The sequence below is a fragment of the Rhinolophus sinicus genome, chromosome 3 (genome assembly GCF_057876585.1).
Source record: "Rhinolophus sinicus isolate RSI-liver-muscle chromosome 3, RSI-T2T, whole genome shotgun sequence".
Taxonomy (NCBI): domain Eukaryota; kingdom Metazoa; phylum Chordata; class Mammalia; order Chiroptera; family Rhinolophidae; genus Rhinolophus; species Rhinolophus sinicus.
In genome coordinates, this window is record NC_142503.1 from 120,406,005 (window position 1) to 120,426,784 (window position 20,780).

General features: G+C 37.7%; 1 protein-coding gene across 7 annotated transcripts in view; it reads right to left on the reverse strand.

The window, feature by feature from the left end:
- The window catches only part of AKAP6 (A-kinase anchoring protein 6), a 475,966-nt gene that overhangs the window by 125,199 nt on the left and 329,987 nt on the right, over positions 1 to 20,780 (reverse strand). For all 7 annotated transcript variants that reach the window (XM_019754539.3, XM_019754535.3, XM_074328130.2 and 4 more), the window contains one exon: positions 11,372 to 11,492. In XM_019754539.3, the coding sequence (XP_019610098.3) occupies positions 11,372 to 11,492 (121 nt within the window). The remainder of the gene's footprint in view (positions 1 to 11,371; positions 11,493 to 20,780) is intronic.

The window sequence follows — 20,780 nt, forward strand, 5'->3', positions numbered from 1 at the left end:
ACAAAATCCAATATGCCGAGATTTATAACATAGAAATGAGCTCTAGACTGAAACTTGGCATATAGAAGGGATTGTATACAGTTATTTATACATGCATGATTTAAATGTCTTGGGATTACAAGTATATCTGGTCTAAGGAATCTTTCATTCAAATTTAATCCTGATGATAGATTTTTAAAAAAATAAACAAGTTAGCACTTTGTATACATGTGTATATGTGTAAACGTACATAAATGTGTGTGCATAACTATGTGTGTATGTGTACCTCTTCCACAGACTGCCTAGTTCTCAATGGCTAAAATGAGATGACAAGGGCAATACCACAAATCACTAATTTGCTTTATGCAAATGTCTATGAGCATATGGAATCAACTACTTAGCAAAGCAGCTGAAATAGTAAGTGCAGATGAGTTTCAGGGGTGTATAGATCTCCTTCTGGAAATAAGAGTGCAGCTCTGTGGTATGAGTAAGTTTGGAAGAAAAATTAAAATCAACTGCAAAAGCAATAAGGGTATTAGCCTGGTTGACTCTTTTCCTAACTTTAGAAAAAGAAGTGTGTGTGTGTGTGTGTGTGTGTGTGTGTGTGTGTTGTATCTTATGTAAATGAATCAAAGTTAAGCAGGAAGACCACTGCTTCCCTCTTAGCTTACCCCAGTGTGCCTCATTAGGGATAGAGTGTAGCAGAATTGCCTAGTTTAAGGACGTATAAGCTTTACAAATGTCCACATTATTAAGAATATGCTTGGGAACGTCCCTGTTTCTGAGAACTGAATTTGCTTCCTTGAGAGGACTGAAAAGTGTTTCTTTCTGCAAATGACATTCCTCTGGAGTATCTCTCCATGGGGACCCTGCTTCAGTATCTCCCTTTGGCAGTAACAGGATCCACAAGGTTGAATTCTCTTGGGGCAATGTCGCCGTTAGTGCCTCTCCTCCAAAAACATAAATATTTTCAGCCTTAGCTTTGCTGAATCTGACAGAATATAGGAAGCTCCTGCGAGGCTCAACAGAGCAACACTTCCCCGGGGATGCTGAGGTGCTTAAGAAAGTTTGGGGGCTCTCACGGAACAGCCTGAAGATCGGCTAAAGAGCTAACCCAAGACCATCAGGTTTTCTCTGCAGATATACCATCTAAACACTTGGGATCTTCTCCTTTCTATCTTAGCACAAAAAGCTCACGTAGAGGGAGGACATAATGTTCTTACAAGAGTGTTGCCTATTTAGAGAGGAGGATATGGGGCGACAGCGAGCAGGCAAGCAGCATGTGAGAGAAAGACTGTGGGTATGAGGACCATCCTGATTGGCTTCAAATCCTGACATAGTTACTCATTTCTTGTGGTAGTTATTGGCACAGCTCAAGAAATATTCCCAGCTTTCTACCTGTCAGGCATATAGAGTGGGGATGCATTTCCCCATCCAGTATGGCGTAGGGTGGAGCCATGTGATTAGTTCTAGCCAATGGTTTTGAAAGGAAGTGACATATGTCTCTTTCAGGTAGAAGGTTTAAGGAACAGAGTGAGACCTTCTAGAAGTCTCTTTTCACATTGAGGGAATACTGAAAAGGGTGGCTGGTCCATTAGTCTGAGTCCTGGAGTGCGAAAAATGCCAAGCAGAGCCCATAGCTAACCTGTGAGAGACATGTATATATGAGAAATAAATCTTTGCAGCTTTAAACCTTTGAGATTTGGAGGTTGTTATACCAGCAAACCCTAGCCTAACCAGAATGAGAAACTATTGTCCTTAGGTTAGTCACTGAACCTCTCTGCACTTCAGGCTCAGAGTCCATTGGAATGGGGAAAAGAATCCACGATCATTGTAACCACTGAGTATGATAACGTGTGTAGGGCACTGACATAGGCAAAGGGTAAGATTTGGCCAATGTTAGTTTTTTTCTTCCTCTGTCCTATTCCTGTCTCATCACACACACACACACACACACACACACACACACACACACACACACACACACACTTCCTTTTTCATTAAATGGTGTAGATAACATCTGTTCTTGGTCCCTTTTCTGGATTTCTTCTCTATCAACGTCCTTCCCAGGGCCCTTCCGTTTAAACTGGATGCTAAAATTGGCATTTAATTCACTATTATTCTCCCACCTCACCTCACCCCATCCCCATAGAATATCTGCATCTGGTAGAGTGCACTCCTTTTTACCCCAAAGAAATAAATCTTAAGGATGGGATTTAAGGCAGTATGGACATTTAGCAACAAAGGTAGTGGAGTTGGGGAATTCCTAATACTCCAAAAATGATGCTCCTTGGACAACAACAAATCTACCTCCTTCTAAAATTAGACATGGTAGTGAGATAAGCACAAGAAGGATGGAGGTGAATGAGTTTATCTGTGAAAGCACCATGACTGAGCTTCCCCTCTCCTCCCCGCCCTCCAGGGCTTACCAGCCTATTCTGAACAGGTGCCAGGACTTCTTTGGAAATAACTAAAATATGATCTCGGTACCTTCTAGGCCCACGTTCCTGCTTTAGGAACATATGCATGAAATTCTAATCAATTCTAAAAACTAGAGTGATAATAAAGACAAAATATTTGGATCCAGTAGCATGTATATCATATACTTCTTCGTGGTTATAATTATGATAACCAGTGCCTTCTTGCTGTAATTGCATATAACATTAAACCTAACATTTATCCTTTTATATTATGACCTCTTTGTCAGAGATAATACATGGTTTTCATCTTTAAACTTTGGTACTTTTTAAAAAAGAAAATTAGTAAACCCCAGTTCATACCATGGTTGTCTGTAAAGTTTAATCACACATTGAACAATTTTTTTCTAGCTTCAAACTAGATTAGCCCAAATATGAATATAACCACTGAAGATAAGTAATTTAAAAATAGGAAATGCTAAAAAGGAGGCGAGGGACATTTCCATTAACTCACTGACCTGAAACATATACATAATATTGAGCAGTTCAGGAGTTAAAGGTGGCAGGGAACCAAACGCCCTTTCTTATAAGGAATTTAAATGTTCCTCTAATTTAGTTTATTAAATAAACAAAAGAAATTTACAAATATGTGGTGTTAAAGCCAAATCTCTCAGCTCAACACAGGAGGGAACACTGTGCATATTCACATCTAATTAAGTAAAAGCTATTTTCCAAAAGTTAAAGGCTGAAATATTTGCAATTTAATCCAAAATTTTATTAGCAAACTCTAATGATTACCCTGATTGCAATTAATAAAAGCTCCCAAACAGGTCAACTCATTTAAGTGCTATCTGTAATCATTTGGATTTTAACATGATGGTTATTACTTATTACCCTGAAACCAAGCAGCGCAATGAGTTATTGATTACTTTTAACCTTTAGATCCAAGGATTCAAGAAAGGTCAGAGGAGGGGAACACACTTCCTTGGCTGGCAAACCTATAGCCTTCAGGAGAATTCAAATGATTCCCATTGGCCACATAGATCCAAGATTAGTTTATTCTCTGGGCTGACAAGAAATGATGATGCTTTTAAAAATAACATGCAGCACATATTTAGTGAAGTGTTACATTTATATAACCAATGGCCTCAAGATGTGCTTTACATCACAGTGAGTGTCAGACTATTAACCCTTTACCAAGCTTTGCTCCTAGAAGCATCTTTGTGGGAATGAGATATTCAATGTGGTAGCTTTCACTAGAATAAACTCATCTCATTAAACTAAGTTCTCTTTTAGGTTCCAACAGGCTGAACAAAATCATCGGGCACTAGCATTTCTTTTGGTTTTCTTTTTCCATGACAACATTTAGAAATATTTTTCCCATTTGTGCCACTGAAAAGCAATGAGTTCTAGGTAGGGTCCTGCAGAATTACGGGCAAGGAAAACATAACTGTTATGTGTTAGATTAATTTGCAGAACACTTGGCATTATTATTGGCAAGTCGTCAAATTGTTCCAAGTTGTTCCGGAAGGTTGTTATTAATAGTATGTTTTCTGAGGAAAGTTCCGTCTACTTTTGGAACTGCATTTCTGTTGCCACGGAGACTCCTTTAAGCACAGTTTTCTAGGAGCACACTGCTGCTTCTGTTTGCCAGCGTCCTATTCATATCACCTAAGTAAGCATTTCACATGCTCCAGTGTTCAGTCCCGAACGCTGACGTTTTAGCCCATTTACGTGGCTTTTTCAAACGTAGTTAATGCTCGCTATGATTTCCCTCTCCCTTTCTCCCTCCTTCTCTCTCCCCCACATCCAAAGCCCCTCTCTCTCCACCTTCTTTCTACTCTCCCTCCAACACATCCAACTCCTACTACGCATTCAAGGTTTGTTTTTTTTAAACAGTAACATTATGGGAGATAGTTTTCAAAAGTTTTGTGATAGATTAACTTCAATTTGAAGCATAATTCCATAGATTGTAGCATTAGTCCTTCAAGTGTTAATTATCTTTTCACCAAAACGAGTGTAGTCATTTCCTACTGACTCCTCTACCCCATTTATTGAAACGCTGAGGAAAACATGTCATTGAATCCTGAGCCAGACCTGTTGTTGTGAGGAAGCGTGGTCACATGGCCCATCTCTGCCAAAAAGAGGGCCCTGAGAAAAGGTGACAAAGACAGTGATTTCCTGTCAGCAAAGAGTACGACAGGGCTGTCTAGAAGGGATGCAAATGAGGGGAACTTTCCCCACGGCTTGTTTGATCCACTCTAGGCCAGAGCAGGCCAGGCCAGGGAGAGAGACAGCAGCACAGAGAGCCAACGCACCTTCCGGACAGTAGCTCACCCGCCAGAGACAAAAACTGCTGGCGGGGCTTCCCTTCCTTGCCCCTGTGCACACAGAGCCAACTATTTCTTGGCATACTATTCTCCTAACATCCTTCTCTCTTTTTTTTTTTGTTTTTTTCAAATAGGAATTTAAGCTCCAGCATGAACAATGTTTCATAGTGTTCAGAAACCACATCCATCTACTTTCTCTTCTCCTAAACATTTTCAAGATGAGCTTTGCCCTCTCTCAAAAGAGAAAAGAAAAATATATATATTCAAATATTCATAGCAAACACTGATTCATCAAAGCTCAAATTAATATGACAGTTAATCTAAGGACTTTTTGAACTTTAATAAAAATGCAACAACAAATTCATTTCTAGATAGCAGTAGAGACAGCCTAGGTTTTTCCATTCTGATCACTTTAAAAATGACTAGATAATGTTATTTGAAATAATATAATGATTTTAAGCATATTCTTCTTATCTTAATGGAATTTTAATCTAACATACAATTAAGATCTACAATTAATCTACTGGGGAAGAGGTAAAAAATTACCATTAGGTTCTTGTGCCTGATATATCTGGTATATTTTTACCTTGACTTCTTCAATAACTAGTAATTTGCTTCATTTTGAACAATCAAGGTAGGGAATTTGGGTACTGAAACGCCAACATAAGGCCTAATTAACAGGATTACTTTTATTTTTTTGATGTGTACTTCTATACACCAATGGTAAAAAAAAATTTTTTAAGTTAATAGGTTTTCTTCTATTTTAAGCCTAGCTGCAGTGACCTGGACTATGAACCAGCCTAGCATTACATTTTTAGGAACCCAAGTTCAGTCATAAAGGTATCAAGCCACATATGAAATTATTTAGATCAATCTGGTCCAGAACAAAATGCAAGAGAACTATTATAGAGGGTTGAAATTTGTGAATTTATAAAATATAGGGATAGCGTGATTCATCGGTTTTCTATGATTGGTTTATAGCAACAATAACATCATTTGGGCATCAATAGTTATAAAATAACAAAGTCAACTATGTCACATTTTTCTTCTTGTACACAATATTTCTTATTGACCAGAATTTCTAATCCTATCCCATACACGTTTCTTTTAAAAGTCATAATGCATGTCTTTTAATAGACACACCAATTCTTCAAAGTAACATTTTCTCCTTTAAAACTTATCCCTTTTTCTTACCTGTTTTTTTTTCCCCCTGAAACAATTCTTTTTTCATTGTTCAGTTTATTTTTTATTTGTTTGTGTTTGGTTTTTAACATTTTCTTACCTACTCATTCATCCACTCATGATTGTACTTTATTCCTTTACTCTGTTGTTTGGTTAACTTTATATTAACTATTTCAACTGTTCTTCTTTCTTTTCAATGCTTCTATTTTCTCTCACTTTACTAATATTATTTTTTTCCAATATGTAATACTGAGGTCCTCTGTTATTAATCCCACCTGGCCAAACAATCATTGAAAGGAGCCACTTTTGGGTGAGAGCTGTACTCAAAGTCTCTAAACATTACCTGGTAACAGAGTCAGAGAAAAAGAATTAATTCACTTGTTAGAAGTATTATGTTTGAAATTTACTTACAAGAAATACTGTGGTTAGATATTTCTCTATAAAAACTCCCAAAAGAAAAATATTTCATATCTAAATATCAAAATAAACTTAATGTCTTCAAAGGACGTGTGACTTTTTTCTCGTGGCAAAAATGTAAATGTTGCATTTGACCACATTTCTCTTTGTTTTCAATTACCAGGAAACCCAAAATAAAAAGTTGAGACCATCTTTAGTAATTATGTAGGACCTTACAGTGTATGACTACATATTAACTCTTGTCACAGAAATAGACTCTAATCTTTATATATTTTCCCCAGTTCTGATTTATAGTTTAAAATATTTTTATTATTTTCCTGTGAATTCTTATAAACAACCCTGAATCCATAGCAGAGTAAAAATGTAATTAATCTAAACAGAGCTTTGTCTAATGCAAAATAAGTGGTCCTTTTCCTTTTGCACACAGGAACATATCTGCATAATACTTGTACCAGTGGAGAAACAAAGGATATTTGCATTTTCCCCATAAAAGCAGAAGTATATGAATAACTAACCCTCATAATTAAATATAAAATCTTCAGTATAAATTCCTTGAAAGTATAAAGGTCTTAGTTGAAGTGGGTGCTAATTTCATATTATTTTTAAGCTGGGAGGGTTATTTGTTAACCCCTTATAAATCATATAATCTAATATTTTATTGATGAAGAACAGCTAAGCCATTCACTCAAGGAACAAATCTATAAACGTGATTTTTTTTTTTTTACTGAGCTTCATACTATCTAAAAACAGCTCTTGTTCAATTATAACAATGATCACCAGACTGCATCTTCTGAATTTGGCCCTTGAAATTAACCCTTGGACTCTGGAACCCCACACCAATGGAGGATTGCTAGGGGCTCTGTCATCTCTGCTCTGTGGGTGACAGAGAAGGGCCATCCTTTGTGGCAAGGTAAGGAGCCCTGACAGGGCACACCCCCGTGGCACCCCAGAGTCAGCGGTGTCTGCTGCGAGGGCAGTGCAGCAGCAGTGGCAGCAGCCTGAAGAAATGTTTCCAGGTCATTCAGTCTATAAAATTGATAGGATGGGGGAGGACGTGGCTTGAGCTTCCCTGAGCCCAAGAATAATGCCACCTTTGATATGTAGAAATGAAAAAATGGAGCTTTTCCTTTGCAAGTGGGTTTTAACTATTTTCCCATTAATAGTTAATGCACATAAAGACCAGCAGAGTGACAGCTCCCTGTGATTAGGAATTCTGGCTTCGTAACTCTAGTACAAATAGGAGCTGAACTTTCAAAATCACGGTGGTTACTTTTGACAAATTAAATTGTCCTACTTAGGAAGGTAGGAGGAATGAAGAGAAAGAAAGTGAGGGAGTGGGGGCAAATTCTCCCTGGAGGTGATTCTCAGATTAAGGAAGACAAAAAAAATGAGAAAAAAACTAGTACGTTTGTGTTTTCTAGGCTGGCGATCCTGCCAATGTTTATTTAAAATGGTACAGAAGGTCCCCATTCCGAGGCTGGGCAAGACAGAGAAGGGGGAAGGAAAGATATTGGCAGTATGGCTCACTGTCTCAAAACAAAGACAAAAGTATATTTAAGGGAGTGGTTAGTTTTTAATAAAAAATTAGGACCCTGCAGTTTAAAATTAATTAGAAAGAAAATGGTCTTAAATTTCTAACAATCTGAAAATAACAAGACCTGGTTTAAACAGAAAACCTGCTTTACAGCCCATTGTAATGTTAAGGTTCTAAATTATGTCAGGTTGTATCAATGTCTTCTTTGCTGGTTAAATCTAATTCTTTTCCTTTATAAGTTATTTGTGTATTATGCTGGTTTGGGGGTAACCAAGACATCACAACAGGTGCCCCACCCAGGAGGTCTGCTGAATAAATACTTTCAGGTATTTATCTGTAGTTCCATATCTAGGAGTTAAGGCCATATGATTTTTTAGCAAAGACCAGAATATCAAATAAATAGGTAAAGTCAGGAAGTTATTACTTAATGTTTAGGTAGTTCCTAAAAAGTCTTCACTCTCACTGAGTTGCCATCTTACTATATTTACTCTAATCCAACATTTCCAAATGTGGACTTTGGGAATCAACCTAGGACTGTGAGATGCTTAAATTGGGGTCTGGGCATAACTATCTATGCCAGGAAGGGAGATGAGTGATGAAATACACAGAGCCCCCCTGGAGAGGGCAGAACAGAACTTTCGAATTCTATGATAAAAGGAATAATGCTTCTGTTCTGGTCTACAGTCCCTGGGATTTTACCAACACTCAGTTGAAGGTCTCTCTTACATGTTTCACCCTCATTCTTTTCATTAATACCAGGGAGCACGAGCTTCATTCCTATCCTTAATTTTTCAACCCAACAACTCTTAGTTCAATAACTGTATAAGGTGTTTTGCTTAACAATGGATAGACTACAAGGCATTTTTCTTGGTGTTATAAGCGGTTTAAGACATAAAGATGTTATACGAGTAGATAGGTTGCGATAGGTTGTAAATGCTGAGAAATGGGTTGGATGTTCTGCTGAGTTGTCATAAACATGGGGAAAATGAATAGTAAATGTCCAGTAGTGAAAGGGATAGTCCTACAAACTAACAAAAAAAAAGTTTTGTCCCAAATGTTAATGGTGCCCTTGAGGAGAAATGCTAATAAAGCATTAGTACTTTCCGGACCAACAAATTTAATGGTTAAATATGATTAAGGTGGTATCAAATGGTACTGAAAGCCTAGCAAGACCTGAGGACCAACTGAAAAGCTTTACTCTTTGAGGGGTCTCTATGAACAACAGGCTCCAAACCTCCCTCCCCCAAAGCATCAGTTCAGTTGATTCCTGAAAAAAAAAACCAGATTAGAACAGAGGAATGGGACATAGGAAATATTGACCTAACCTAAGAATCCCTGAATATTCTTGCCAAAGACTTGAAATTACTTCTCCTCCATCCGTTTTTCTAATTCAGGAGCCACCTTAAGTTCTAAATTACTCCTTCGTCAATATCCTCAGGATTGCTTTGGATGTTTCCAAACCTCTGGGATAATTTGGGGGCTTATATAAAGCAAAACTCTATAAACCTGTAGCATTTGCCCTTGGTTTCTAACTTAATCTTTCATTTTGCTTATAACTAAATACAAAGTTAGTGCTAATCTAATATACTTAGATATGTTGAACACCTAAAAGCAGAAAAATGATGACAGTCTATGAGTCACAAATGAAGAACCCCAATATGAAAATGTTTGGAAAAATACTATAACCCAGAAGTACTGAGTAGGTGGAATAATGGCCTTCAATATGCCAGAATGGGTATTCTCAGGCAGACCACTTACAAGGAAACCACGAGAAAAAGAAGACTGCACTTTTTGTTCAGTGATTTCCTATTAATTGTGATGTAAATTACATGGATGCGATTTTGACAAAGAATAGCACTGTTTCTGAAAAAATAGTGGTTTATGCACAAAATACAAAATGCATCAAGAAGAAAAAAATGTGACAGCATGAGTGCAATAAAATCTGAGATAATGGCTTATGAATAGGTTACTTTTGTATTCCTTTTTTTTTTTCCTGTTTGGCTCAATTTTTAACGCTTAAGTCTTAGGAATAAGACAAATATTTTATATCACAAATTAATGTGGATTTGTAGGTATTATTCGTATGTAATTCTTGATCCTAACATGAAATGTGAAATCACCTAGCTTTGGTTATATTAGGTTGAGATTGTTACTCTAACAATAGGTTATGCCAAAAGATATATCGGATAGCTTGGTTGCTAACGTGGACAGCTATCCATACAAGAAACAGCTAAGAGTCAACAAATTCGATTAATGTTGGACAGAAGTCTTTAGGGAGCAAGATACCACCATTTGCTGAGGCCCTGGGGAGCTTACATCTTCTCTTAACTGAGCTGATTCCCAGGGGACACTAATTAAAGTCGACCAGACCCTTGAAAAGTACAAACACATATCTCTCTTTAGAGGAAGTAAAAGTTGAAATACTATATTAAGGAAAGGTAACTTAAAATGATAAACATTGAAGAAGAAAGAAGACAACTTTTATTTGACCTTGAATGTATTTCTTATTCTATAAGAAAACTTAAAAAGCTAGAGGGTAGTTGTTTCTTGTCATTATACTGTTGCTGATTCTGTAGTTAGTTATTAATTTTATTTTTTATGATTCACAATCTGCTCTTTGAAATATGCCATATGCTCAAAGCAATTCAAGGATGACAACTGTCAGAATTACTCCAATAAAAATTGCCTAAATGAGGAAGATTTACGGCAGTTTGATATTTCAGTGGAAAGTCCCTCTACCCTCCCTGACAGCTTTTTCACTATGAATCTTGCAGCCATTTTTTCAGTCAGAATCACATGGCTGTTTTATAAGAACTTCTAAGACTATTTAAGTGGAATTGGTAAAACACGCTAGGCTAAGGGTGAATTAGCAGACATGGAAAACAATATAGATAGTTATTAGATGGATTGCCTGCAATCAATATGTGAGTTCCAAGCCAGTTTTCTTAAATCACACGCAAAGTATTGACTTAATATGACAACGTCTGCTCTATGTATCACTAATAAACATTAAATTGGACAAGCCCTGTACCCTGAAAGCAGCAAGCCAAACTGACAGCAAATTTCTTTTTTCTCTGGGCAGATCTGAGAGGTGGATAAAATCTACCCGAGTGCTCCAATCAAAACACATTTTGTTAAATGCTACCAGTCCATTTACCCTTTGTTTTGTTTCAGTCTATTTATTAATGCAATTTCATTTATTGCTATTCATCTCAAAGATAAATCTTTGTCCTTCTATAGAATTACACCAAATAGAATGTTATAAAGGGAACTTTCTTGCAATTATGATGTCGGTGCAGCCTGTCAGCACACAAGAGATGGAAATGAGTTTGGGGACAGGGAAGGGAATTCTAATAGACACCATGATACATACAATGAACGCAAAGATGAGAGAGAGAGAGAGAGAGAGAGAGAGAGAGAGAGAGAGAGAGAGAGAGAGAGAGAGAGAGACTGACTTGTCAGGCTAATCAGATCTTCCACAGCAAGGTAAAGGCAAGCACAGTAGCTCTCACCTTGTAAAGATGCTGCTGCTGCTCCTCTGACATCATCAGGTCATGGCTGTCCATCACGAGGGACTCCATGTCAATCAGCCAATCCCAGAGCTCCTGATATTCTGAATCAAAGTCCAGAAGCCTGAAGATAAAGCACAAAATGTATTATGCATAAATACAGTGTAGTTGTTAAAATCTTGTATTAGAATAATATATTCTTGAAAACCCATGATGTTCCTAGGTGATACCTACAAAAAAGAGAAGGGAACAATTCTCTGTGTGGTTACACAGTGGGCGAAATAGGAACTCAAGCTTGTGACATAGTCACTCCTTAGATTCTGAAATCATAACATGTATTTCCGATGCTCATACCTAAGACATATTATCATGGCCATTTCCATTTGCTAACCCTTTCTGAGGATTTGCAGCACTTGAACGAAATGACTACTATGCCCTTGAACAAGAGCACTGCCGTATTTAACAACGAAGAATGGAGGGTCAGTGCCTTATGACGGTGACATGGTCCAGAATTTTGGGTCAGAACAGTACCCTCAAAATTTGACCCTCTTTTTCATCTACTAGATTTCCATCCATATTGCATGCCAATAGATTTATGATTGAGGATACTAATATAACTCATTTCTCTACAATGATCATAATACACTATCATATCCAAAACATTATTTTCACTGAGAAATGACTCAATCATTTATATTTCCCTCTGCTGTCTATCTGCCTATCTCTGCAAACATACATCCTACATTTATTGTCATGGATGAATAGCCAGCATTTCAGCTTAACACTCAGAGATAGGCTTGAGTGACTCTGGTAAGCCAGTGAGAACCAGGGGCAGATCCAGTATTAGACAGGTGTTCCCCACAGACATGTAGGAAACAAAGGTAAGGACAGGAAGTCAAAACAATGAATCTTGGAATAGGCAGCAATCATTAAAATTCAAAGGAGGATAACTATGGTTTTCAACAAAATAAATCATTAGAATAAGGAGCTTAAAAGGATTAATGTGATTCTCTATTGAAAGCCTGGTGAATAAGTAAAGCCCAGATTCTTCTAAACCACTGTGATCAGAAAATGAAAGTGCAGATGAAAAACTATGACTTTGTCCTTCCCTCCAAAAATCATCATCCCCCTAAAAGCAATGCTAGCGTCTTGTCAAACTGTACCTGAACAAGACCTTACTAGTACTAGTGAAGCAGCAGCCTGAGGTATGAATCTGCATTTATCAAGTGAGTGTCTTATTACTACCTTGTTCCTGTCTCTCTATATTAAATGATTGCTTTCCAAGAAAACGAACATCCACTTTTTCATAATTTACAACTTAATCTTAATAGATATCAAAAAAAAAAAAAAAAAAGTTAAGGTGTGTTTGGTGAAGGAGACTAGACCTAGAATTGCTTATTTTAATTACTTTACTGTAATTATAAAGATCCTTGATTAGGCCCATACGCACCCAAGGGCAAGGATAGTCATTGGCTGAAAAATGAGTAACACGTGTGCAGTGAATGCCGGTGATGGGCACCGCTGATGTAGCCAAACCTTCAGTAAGGGGATGATGGCCTAGAGCAGGGCTTCTCAAACTTGAATGTGCATGTGGCATAGCTGAGGACCTTGTTCAAAAGCAGGTACTGATTCAGTAGTCCCGAGGAGGGGCCTGAGATTCTGCATTTCTAACAAACGCTAGCAACTGGCAACGCTGGTGGTCACGGACCTCACCTTGAATAGCACTGACTTCCAGCACATACGTGAAACCTGCATAGTAGCCCATTTCAAAATACTAAATACTAACAACTAAACAAATACCGCTGTAATGGAGACAAAGAAACATCAGACTTTCTTTATTAGCTTTGTGACTGACTAACAAGGAATGACTAATAAGCTTTTGTTCACATGACAGGTGCAATTGTTTAGAAATGCCTCCTAAATTACGGTCATCATTTCTTTCTTCTTGTCCCTGCCTATATTATAACCATAAAGACAGGGGAAAGAGGAATGTGACCCCCAAATTAGAAGAGTATAGTCCAGGGTCATAGTAAAAGTAAAGAGGAAAGGAAGGGAAAACTCACCCCTTTCCTCTCCATGGACTTAGGGAATAAGAAGGAAATAAAGGCAAGAGGAGCAGGTGCTCAGATGTGTGTCCCATCTCTTGGCCCAAGACCTAGATGGAAGGCACAAGTTGAAGGGAAAGCCAAAAGTGCAAGATGTCAGCTCCATTTCTTGCTAGGAAGTCTGGGAAGACAATGCCTTAATCCACGTCCTCACAATAACCTGGAGTGGGGCTCTTGCAACTCAGAGAGAGATCTTTGGTCAGGACGCCCTTTGCTACACTGTTCTCTCATCCCCCCATGAGGTTTCTGGGAGTTCGGTTGGTGAACTTGATAGAGGCATTGCACAAGAACGTCCAAGGAGAGCCGGAGGGGCCTCTAAGCCAGACCTCAAAGAGCTGGCAGGACCAGTGAGGGCTGAGATGAGGCTTTAGACAGCAGGAAATACCTCCTGACTGAGCCAAGAGATAACAGCAGAGTCATAGCCCTCTGTGGAGGGCAACTGCATAATTCCCAGGGCAAGACTCATTTCAATGAATCCAGCCGGCCTACTCCCACCGGCCACATTAAGCCAGGGGAATCAGAATCACAAGGTCCTTAAGTCCCCTATATGCTCAGATTGGACGATATATTTGTCCAAAAGAAAGGAGAAGAATAGGAAATCCGAGAAACAGTATTTATCCCAAGAGTTGTTCCTTAAAGAGAATGTTCGTTTATTATGGGAGACTGAAAGCATTGTGTTTAAGAGCCTGAAATCTGATCCTAAAATTTGTTTGTTTATTTGTTTCTTGATTTCAGGAAAGTATGCGTTTAGGATATCTCATAAAAATTATCAGTCAGTAAGAGAAAATAAAGAAGCCTGTTTTATTTTCCATATGTGTATGATAAAAAGGAAACTTTGATTATGACTAAACAATTCAAGGGCAAGGGATTCATTTATCTCTGCTTCCCAATGCCCACCATAGTACCTGGTGAATGATGAGGAATGAGGGTAAATAATGAAATGAAAAACCTTTAGTAGGGCAGGAATGGCTTCAGAAGAGCAGTATGTGACAGAGATAATAGTATCTCATCCCCAGGTGCCAACACCAAAGCAACAAGTGCCCCATGGCCAGGCTTCTCACTCATGCTGAAGGCTAGATTTTGCCTTCAGTAGATGACAATGGTACATTTGCTTAGAATGACCAGATGTAGTAGGTTCTCTGTGAATGGGAGTTGCCTTCCCATTCCTTTCAAATCCTCCTATTTTCTCTAGTGAAAATTAAAGGAGATTTAGAAATAGATTTTAAACAAATGAAAAAATACATACAGGATGATTCAAATGTTCAGAACTATGGGAATTTTTCCATTGGTTCTTTATTATGTCTTTATACCCATTGGGCTCTTTCCTCCTATTACTCTCCTTACAGAACAAAAGCCATTGCTTCTAATTAAATGCACCTCGGGCTCCTTCTCAGATAGTCTACACTGGAGACCTGATGGCGAATGAACATAACACAGGTGCTGTACTCATTCTTTCTCCAAGTGTAGTCTATTTTCATCCTAGCTGAGACTATTTATGCTTGAGTTTGTTAGACACAGTAAATACTTTGGTTCCATATTTTGTTTCACAAACGTAGTAGAATCAGCACCAGTGTTTTCCAAACAACGAATTCTCATAAGGTCCAAATACTGACAAGAAAAACATTCTTTTAAGCATTTGTACCTCATTTAGGAATCTTGGCCATGTGTTAATTCACAACTTAGAAAAGACCACACAGTTTTCCAAATTTGGTGAAATCAAATATATAACTTTGTAGCTAGTCAGCAATTAAATTACCAGAATTTCTTTGTTGGTTCTTTTGAAACCTTCTAAAATAACTACAATTTAATGTATTTATCGCATCAGGAAAATTTTTAGAGAAGAATTTCTTATGTTTACATTACCTGCAAAGGTGTGCTAAGGGTTTTGCAAGTGGTTTTACAAAACACAATGTCTTCCAGGAAAGGTGCCAGCTACTGTACAGTACAATGTGGAGGTCATAGATGAGTGAATTTATCAAGGATAGCATGAAACTAGTTACACTTCGATGTCCCTTTGACAAATATACCAATTCTATAAGCTGAATTCCAAACCAGCTTATAGAATTTTCTTGAATTCCTGGTGGCTCTAGTCTCTCTTTTCAGAAGGGAGAGAGAGGAGACTGAAATTGTGGCAAGTAGCTCAGAATCTTGTAAAGGATATGAGAATGGGATCTACTCTTCTGGAGGGATTTTCCTCATAAAATTTTCTTTGTAATTGTGCTTGGGTTTATGTCAAGTCATTCATTCAAATATAAAATCTCCTACATGTTAAAAGTTCTCAAAACATACCTTTTTGGTGTTCTATGAATATGTTATATCCTTTATGAAACTATACAAAGCAAACTCATACATACTCTATGAAAATATTATAAACCAAACACATCACGAAAATGGTATTCTTTTGAATACTTTTCTTTTAAATTGCCATATATCCGAAGGGCTCACAATAAAAGAGCTGGACATTCTGTTGTAGGTATAACATTCCCATTTTAGGAGGTGTAAAAGCTTAATTATGTTATACGAAGAAAAACTCTTCTAATTCAAAGTCTATTATTATTAGACAAGTACAGAATTATGCATATTTATTCCATAATCTGGGAATCTAATAGAAATAAGGACAAGGCTATGGAAAAATAAATGAGCAATGTTTTCTTCAGTGTTTATTTTTAAGTTTACGTCAACTACTATGAATAATTGACAAAAGTATTTCCCAACATCTTGTCTACCATTTTCTCCGTCTTTTTAAGGTTGAAAGGATTCCAGGTCCTTTCACCACAGAAATGAAATACTAACAAGCTTATTTAGTATCATTTTTCTGCATATTGGACAGCAATATATTATTTGTGAGGCTGGCATAGTTTAAGAAATAATCCTTCCTCTAAACCCTGGTGGGAGTTATGTTTGATTAGCTACGTGTTTGAATACATAAATGCATTCAGCCTTTGGTATTTAAAGTGAGTATCATTAACTGAACATTTCAACCTAAACTTTGCTTAAAAGATAAAGTTTCACCCAAGTGAAATCAATGGGAGGTGTGTGTGAATATATGAGGTTTCAGCTTAGCCCACTGAGGAATTTTGATTAAAACAGACAACCAAATGAAGAAATCATGAAAATAGAGCAATTCTTGGTTGAAGAAAAGATAACACTAAAAAGTCCTGGCAGTTTTTCTACTGAGGTCGAGTAATATATATTTTAGAGTATTTAAGAATCCATCTTTTGTATGTTTAATGGTTCATTTCACACTGGCACATCCAAAACACAAGACCAGTTCCTGAAATACCAGCTTGTCTATATTGGGACTTCTATTAAATGATCCAATTTTCCTTGCTTCTTTAGCATATTGATTCTTTCCCCAAATATTCACTAAGTATTCACTGATCACCTTATTTGCTCAAGAAAGTTTGCTTCTGGTTTTCAGAAAAAGACACTAAAGGAAGTGGTAACAAAATCTTGTAAAAATATAGTTTAAGAATTTTCCTGAAGTAAAATACTAACAATAGATCAGAATTTCCCATTATCCTCTACTCCATGAGGCATGTAAGCACAGAAGGGAGATACAATAGTGGCACCTAGCTCAATCATCATATCATTAAAGAATAAAATTTAGCTTTCCAGACATGGAATCTGATATGCACAGTTGCATGTAGAATCCCTTTCCACTCTAAACATATTAAAGTGTGGACACTAATTTACTATTTTGAATGAAAATTCATGAGCGACTTCCTCATGAGAAAAGCAGCCTGCCTTTGCCATTAATAAATAAAAAGGAATATGGAGTTCTTTCCAGCAGTAATTTTCTCATTTCTCATATATACCCACCTACGTGTGAAAATGTCTGAGAAAAATAAAATCAACCCTACAAATTTGTTAATGACTGGCCCCACTTTCTCATGTACCCATGAACCGTCTGTTCATAAACATTCATTATTGAAATAAAAGCTGTAAAGAAAAAAAAAAAATTCTAACCTCCAAGATTAGCCATAAAATTAGAAATATCAATGGAGATTTCTGAATGTATTTAGAGGATTCTTTTAGGCTGTCAGGAAGTCAAACCCTTGTCTACTCGTAAGTTTTCAGATAATATGCTAGACAAAGTTCTAGCCAAAGAGCTGGAAACCATTCTGAAGAATTTAGAATAGCCAGTGGTTCCAACACAAATGGGAAAACCATCCTTCAGAAGACAAAGCAAGAGCAATGTTGTCTAAAAAAACAAAATAAAATATAAACCTTGCCATGACTATCTGTTGTGTTAAAAGGGAACTGCATCCAGACTTGCTACGGGCACCCTAGTGTGGTTTGGGCAGCTCACCCTTTTGTAAAAGGACTCCCCCCACCCTAAGCCTCACTGGTTTTTCAAAGATTTAACAGGCAGTAGAGAATATTTACCATCAGAGTTAGGGCAGGAGGTAAATACCCTGGAAACAGGTCTCTGCCACCCAGTTCCTAACAAAATCCTGGTAGCAGAGCTAATATGGAGACCTCTTCCAAGATGACTTCATCTATCTCTTCCATGAAGCTGACCCTGCCCAGAGCGTGTTATGCTCAGACTACAGGGTTTTAGTTACCTATGGAATTGCTCTTATTGAATTATACTTTGACATCCCTTCTACAGCCTACATTTTAAAAAAAAAAAATGCCTTGGGAATTTGGTTTCTCGCGTAGGGATATACTAGCACAAATGCAGTCTTCTCTTTAAAGAACTACTGGAGATGCTCTCAGGACTCCATGGCATAAGAAACTGAGCTTCCTCCTACATATATTATTTTTAGTCTTAGGACACTACACTTTTTCTGATGGATGAGATTTCACTGTTTTCTTTGGGTGTGGAAAGCTTAGAGCCCAAGATAGCATTCCTGAAGATATTCAAGTTCTATACAAGAAAAGGAGGTAGATTAGATTTGTCAGAGGTCCCCAATCGTCCCTGTTATCATCGCTCTCCCTCTTTGTGGGCCCTATCAACTCTCCAAAGCAGTACAGAAATTAAGCATTGTTAAGATGGAAGAAAGAATATATACATATATCAGTTTACTGTTAACTGTGAAGTTAACAACCTCTCTGGTTGACCCTTTGTTGGTTCCCGGCATGGGTGGCATTAGATCACTAAAGTGGAAGACTGTCTAGGTTCTAAAATTAGTTTAATGCATTTGTACACTAAAATGGTATAATATCACGACGCCAAGTGAACACATTTCTACTGGTGAATTGTGTTTTTACCCAGAAAGACCTATTTTAATAATCACATAGTACCCAAACAGCAGTTAGCCAGAAAGTAGCCAGGCCCTTTTTGGTCCTTTTAACTGCATGCTGCAGTGTGATCATGCTATTTAATAAGAACACCAGAGTATAAGAGAAGGAGCTCAAAGGACCTAAATTAAACATGGATCAGCTATTCATGACATTGAGATAGATCAAGAGTCCAGGGAAGAAAGCAGAAATGCATGGCGGAAACAAGATTTCTTTGGGTTGCCTAGTGATTTATCTGCAAGTGTTCTCAACATCAGTACGTGTAAGAGATGGTACTTCATGGACGGGGTGCACCGAAAAGAAAACGTTTTATGTAGCAATGTTCCAAAACCCCCCGTTGAACAGGAATTCAAAATGGTCATTGTGTGTGTGTGTGTGTGTGTGTGTGTGTGTGAGAGAGAGAGAGAGAGAGAGAGAGAGAGAGAGAGAGAGAGAGAATATGAGTGAACATGAATGTTCATCTAACAACATGTAGATACTTTTGGCCTGTTGCTCAACAGAAAACCAGAAAAATCACCCTGCAGCACTGAAATCAGGGTGATTGTTTCTCCTCTCAGGTGGTTAAAGTCATTCATGTAGCTTTTTACTTAATTAATTTAGAGAATCAAACTTGATCTTTAATCAAGCAATATTTTAAATAGTGATTTGTTTTCATTTGCCAATATCATTTCTCTCTGGCGGTGCTGTGTGTTTGTGTTTGTGTGTGTTGTGTATGTGTGTGTGTGTGTGTGTGTGTGTGTGTGTGTTCACACTGACCCAGAAACACTTCTTTTCCTAAAGGGCAGTGGATTCAGCTTTCCTGCCCAATTTTTAATTTTTTGTGTGTTTAAAGTTCATTTAGTTCAGCCTGTTACGCTTGGGAATAACCTACATATACTATTTGGATGTGGGAGTAAAATTTATGCTGAAACCTTGCATGGTGAGGGGTGAATTACTCCTATATTCATTGATAGAGGGCGTAAACCTTGACTACATCTCCATCTGTACAGATTGCTCAAATTCACCCACAGCCAGAGGAAGCTTGGAATGTAGCTGATGAGATGCAGGTATCATCTAGAACGTCACCACAAGAGCAGAAGTCCCTAAGAACTCCCTTGGGACTCCCAAGCAGAGTCAGGAAACATTCCCATGCTGCTCTGTTTCAACGACATCAAATTATTATTTATAGTAACACTTCATGCACACAGGACGCACGTGCGCACACACACACACACACACACACACACACCCTACAAAGTTACTGTCTTGTGGCTGAAATCCTCATCCTCCCTCTAACTAGCCTTTCTCCAGTGGCTACTGTCTATGCATCTTTTAAGACAGTTCAGATGTGTCCTCCTCCCATAAACCTCTCTGAGCTCTTCTAGCCAGGTTAGATTAGGCAGGCCTCCTAGGTATGCCCATAATACTCTCTTTCTTGAATTTTGCCCATTGTTTCTTGAAGCTGCCTCTGGGGGTCTGTCTCTCCCTCACTAGACTGAGGACTGTCAAGATTAAGTCTCATGCATCTTTTTCACTCCTAGTATTTCCTACCACTCCCTGCAACATAGTAGTTGCTCAATGTACATTCCATTAACTGATTTTTCACATATCTACTACATTCCAGGTATTTCGCACCTTTTCTTATCAATTATTATATTCCTACTTAAAAAGTATGTGAAAAAGTAAGCAAAAAGTATATGACGTAGACTAGGATAGGATATATATTCCCATTTTACAGACAGAGATACTGCATTTTGAGGAGGTTAAGGGTCCCTATCAAGATCACAGAGCTAAGAGGTAGCAGAGTGCCAATTTCAATTCCAGTCTTTAATTTTTAATCTAGTACATTCTCTCTCCTCCCTTAAGAAATTAGACTACATTGAGTGTATGACTATCCCTAACAATAAATATTGTTTGTGTAGTTGGAAGTAATCTGAGCAGACCTAATAAATTCTAATATCTAGGATTGGAAGCTTTTGCCTGCAGCTTTAAGACAGAAAATAATAGATAGCTGCAGTCCTTAATTCCTACCAATCAAGACACCACCTGAAATTCTCAATGATGTAGTGTTTTATTTTGGA